This window comes from Lithobates pipiens, unplaced genomic scaffold, assembly GCF_037356315.1.
Source record: "Lithobates pipiens isolate NorthernLeopardFrog02 unplaced genomic scaffold, aLitPip1_a1.2 Scaffold_8, whole genome shotgun sequence".
Classification (NCBI taxonomy): Eukaryota; Metazoa; Chordata; class Amphibia; order Anura; family Ranidae; genus Lithobates; species Lithobates pipiens.
This window is the reverse complement of record NW_027507903.1, coordinates 629,578,872-629,583,946: the sequence shown is the minus strand read 5'-3', so window position 1 is coordinate 629,583,946 and position 5,075 is coordinate 629,578,872. Positions and strand designations below refer to the sequence as shown.

The 5,075-nt window shown below is 37.6% G+C and overlaps 1 protein-coding gene across 1 annotated transcript; it reads left to right on the top strand.

Moving 5' to 3' along the window:
• The first annotated feature begins 727 nt into the window (after positions 1-727).
• LOC143962409 (olfactory receptor 1468-like) lies at positions 728-1,600 on the top strand. The gene has a single exon (XM_077471691.1). The coding sequence runs from the start codon at positions 728-730 to the stop codon at positions 1,598-1,600; it is 873 nt and encodes a 290-aa protein (XP_077327817.1).
• Positions 1,601-5,075: the final 3,475 nt, after the last annotated feature.

Genomic DNA, 5,075 nt, shown 5'->3' with positions numbered 1-5,075 from the left:
ATTGTAGCAAAGTATCCTTTGTTTAGTGTTGTCATATGAAAAGATACAATAAATTATTTACAAAAATGTGAGGGGTGTGCTTACTTTTGCGAAATACTGTGTGTATATATATATATATATATATATATATATATATATATATATATATGATGGGACATTGGTACACTGTAACAGCTATTAATATGACACTGGTACAGATGTGCAGATGTGTATTAGGAGACTGTGAAAGATGGTGCTTGGTGCACTGTTCTCCCTCTCCTCACTGCACTTCTCCACTGGGCTCAGAGGGAGAGCGGATAAATGTGCCTCTGTTTACATTGTATGATGGCTGTGATTTTACACAACCATCACATGATCAGGAGAGCCAATCAAAGAGCCCATATCCCAATCTGTGATGTGCTGTGGCATACGGACACAACAATCACAGAGAACTCTGGATGTGCCCCCCCAGGAGGCACACGGGAGGCACGGTTCTGGGAGAACATCCATGGATGCCCCCAGAACTAGAGAGCCATGCTGTAGCTGTCTTTTGACAATAGCACGGTATTGAAGTGGATAAACTAAACACAAGTTTGCTTTATGTATTATCATCCATTTTTCAACATAGGCATACACTTTTTTTACTGCTAAAATAACTAAATGCTATAATAATAATTTGTTTTCTTATGACACACAGACCACTCATAAAGGTCAAGTCACTACATTCTTTTTTTTGGGATTCAATAGCATGGCTGTATATAATCTGCTGCTCTTCACCTTGGTCCTTATTATATACATTGTGACAATATGTGGAAACTTTTTGATCATCATGTTGGTATATTTCAGCAAGACCCTTCATTCTCCCATGTACTTCTTCCTCTCCCAACTCTGTTTATCCGACATCATTCTGACCACAGATATTTCTCCTAACATGTTAAATATTGTTCTACATGAGCGGACCTCTATATCTTTTTCTGGTTGCATATTTCAGTATTGTGTTTATTCTATAATAGAAATATTTGAATGTTACCATCTGACAGTGATGTCCTATGACCGCTATCTGGCCATCTGCTCCCCTCTGCATTATGTCTCCATTATGAAACAATCACTTTGTATTAAATTGATCATTGCATCCTGGCTGTTGAGTTGTTCTATTACAATAATTTTTGCACTTGGCATATGTGAACTAGAATTCTGTGGGCCAAATGTTATTGACTATTTCTATTGTGATATAAATCCCCTTATGGAACTTTCTTGTTCAGATACATCCAAAGTTCAAATGGAAGCCACCTTGTTCAGCTTCCCTGTGCTAATATTACCCTTCCTTCTGATAGTAGTATCATATGCTTGTATTGTTGTAACTCTGTTAAAGATACCCTCCTTTTCAGGAAGACTGAAATCCTTTTCTACTTGTAGCTCCCATCTCACTGTTGTGTTTATATTTTATGGAACCCTAATTGCCATGTATTTGATTCCAAAGGAAGGACAATCACGAACCACCAGTAATATAATGTCATTGTTGTACACTGTTTTTACTCCCTTTGTAAATCCTTTTATATACAGCTTGAGGAATAAAGATATAAAGAAAATTGTAAACAATATTGTATATAGCAAAAGCTAAATAGTCAAAACCTTTAATAAAAATCTATTCTCAGACCCTGTTGTCAAAAGTTTATTTTAAAACACATCATTAAGCTAACAATTTAATTTTAACACACTGTATATTAATTTAAACTCACATAGAACCCAAAGTACAGTAGCTTGGAAACACTGGCCTTCCAAGATATGACTTCTACAATAAAGCAACAGCAAGCAACCATTCTTTGCTTCCTCCAATGACCCTCTGAAACTGGAAGAGCTTTATTTTAGACATGTGCAGCTAGTTTTGGTCCAAATTTAAATTTTTCATGTTTTGGTTATTCAGAGATTTGAATGTATCTGAATCTAAAAATAAAATAGTAATTCATTTCACTGAAATTAGTTTAATTGTGTTTTGTTTATTTGTTTTCTAATGATATCTTTAAGCAATAGGCTGAATTTTTCGGAAATATGGAAGTTCTGCCCAGCAGTTGGGCAAACATTCTCTTGAAGGAAGCAGAATATTTAAAAGGTCCATTACTGAAAGGAGAGATGGGGCTTGGGTATTTTTCCATGCTTTTATTAGGGTACTTCTGGCAGCAATTAAGACATGTGTGGTAAATAATTTTATTTGATAAGGCCACTTAGACCTATACCAAAAAGGGCAGTGTTTGGTGTTGGAGGTTTAGTCACCCCCAGTGATGGAGGATATGAAGGTGAAAAGTTCCTTCCAGAACAGGATGATTTTTGGTCAGGGCCACCAGATATTGCTGACAGATCCCATGCGTCCACAATTCCTCCAACATAATGGTAAGAGTGTAGCATGATGTTGGTGGGTTAATATTTGAGGTATAAGATACCACCTATGGAACATTTTTTGTGTAGTTTCCCAAAAAGAGGTGTAGCAGGATAGTTTTCTAGGCCAATAGAGGGCTCTCTGCTTATGCTGCATTGTAAAAGATATACCCAGGTCTAGAGCTGCAACCAACGATTAATTTGTCTGTCGACTAATCTATCGATTATTTTTTGGATCAGTCAACGACTATCCGATTATTTTATTTTTATTTTTTAATGAATCTAGTGTGTTCTTTTTGTGATTAGATAATAATCCTTTGGATAACTTTACAAAAAAAGATACATACAACTTCTAAATATAATATTTCAACTTTTATTACATTTTTTCCAAAAAGTACTTCAATGTGGTAAAGTTTTTACAGTATAAAAAAGTGCCAAAAATAAAATGCAAACAACACTTTAGCATCAGGCACGAATGATGGCATTGCCATTAATTCAGAGCCAGAAGCATTAAAAAATGCCATATAAAAATGCTACAAAAGCACCACTGCTCTGCACTGCTACTCACCACTGTGTACAAAACACATGAAAGACATAATATACAAAAATAAAGTGCCCAAAAATAAAAAGGTAATGCTTTAGGGCATGAGGCATGAAAATGCCATATAAATTCTGCCTAAGGCCGCGTACACACGGGCGGACTGTCTGTCCAACTTAGTCCGCTGAAACACATTTCCGCGAACAGTCCGCTCGTGTGTGGGCTTCAGCGGACTTTTTCAGCGGACAGTCTGGCGGACTAAGTCTTTCGGAATCTCCGTAATACAGTCCGTCCAACTTTGGTTTCAGCGGACAGTCCGCTCGTGAGTAGGCAAGTTGGACGGACTAAGTATGACGCATGCCCAGAAAGGATTTACAGGGTGGAAGCACTCGGTCTTGTAAAACTAGTGTTCGTATTGAAGCTAGCATATTTGTCATGCTGCTAATTTTGTGTTTTTTTAATATAGCCCATTCTTTTCTTCTTCATAATGCAAGAAAAGTGAAGTAGCTTTGCTGCTTATATTCACAGAGTTATCCCAAATGTTTTTATTCATCCTCATCCTATGATTAATATTTCAATTTTAGAAAAATATTAAAAAAAAAAATAAAAAAAATAAAAAAAATAAAAATAAATATATATATATATATATATATATATATATATATATATATATATATATATAAAAATATATCTATCTATCTCTACTTACATAGTCCTGCTTGGCCAAAAAAAAAACGCAAGTCCATCTATCTATTACTATATATTTTTGGAACTACTATTGTCAGTTTAAAATTATTATTATTATTTTTTTTTTTGTGGGGGGGGGGTTTGGGGGTTGAAACAAGATGGACTTGCGTTTTTTTTTGGCCAAGCAGGACTATGTAAGTAGAGATAGATAGATAGATAGATAAATAGATAGATAGATAGATAGATAGATAGATAGATAGATAGATAGATAGATAGATAGATAGATAGATAGATAGATACTCAAACCAGCATTTTAGCTTACACATGATTGAATGTTCAAAATCAGCAGAGCTTCCCCTCATTTCAAATGTTAAGCCTCAAATTTACAGCGACTGCACTTCCAAGTGCACTTGCAGTGCTTTAAAAATTGCACTTGAAGTTAGCATATTTACATGAACATGTGTTTTGTAAATAACCCCCAGGGTCTTTTGACATGTATCTGCCTACTCACAAATAAACTTAGTTTTTTTAAGCCAAAATAACAAAACAAAAAACATACAATATTTTTGGAAATAATAAATATTTATTTTTCGTCAGAACAAAACTAAATCAAGAGGGAGGCAACACTGGAGACAATTTTGACGTTTGTGAAGCCTTTTGTCCCCCAGGCACACATCAAGTGAGTAGCCACCAAAATTCCGAACCTGTGTAACATGTAAATAGGGAGCACAACCAGGTCCTAGAATCCCAAAGACCAGGAACAGCAGCAGATGAGATCTATGTCCCCAGACTGTGGTACTACAACAGCCTGCGTCTTCTTTCAGAGCAGACTGAAGCCAGGCAGTCACTTCCGACTCTTCCGTCTAGCCTTCCCTCCACGCGTCGCTGGAGGCTGTGCCTCTGGTGGTGGACTTGTGGTAGGAGGAGGAGGAGGAGTAGGAGGAGGAGGAGGAGGAGGAGGAGGAGCAGTAGGGTCTGCGTTATACAGTCTGGTGGTCGGTGTTAGCTCACCCTTCAGACCCCGTTGAATCGCATAAAAAAAAATGGCTTCGCACAAGTTGCGCTGTGCCTTCTCCATTTCTAGCAACTTGCTTGCCAAATATGTACCGTAGGCCTCCTCAGGATTGGGGGGTTTGCTCAGCACTTGGGTGGCTTGGCGTATAAGTGCCAAGGACTCCTCCTCTGTACGGCCCATCCTCCTGGGCCTTTTGCTGGCTAGGCGGAGGGGAGGGACCTGACTTTCGGTCCGACTCCTGCTGGGCCCAGTTAGCTCCTGTGTGTGGCTGGTCCCGGCCTCCTCCTCCATACCACTGGTCCCGGCCTCCTCCTGGGTGAGCTCATCCTGTGTAAAAAACAAAGAAATCAATAAATAAAATATGTCTATATTTAGAAATCAGCAATTACTAACAATTTTACAGTTCTCACTTGCAAATACATTTGTCTTGAAATACAAAAGGCTATCATTTTGACACCATCATTTTTCCATCAGTTCACCAAG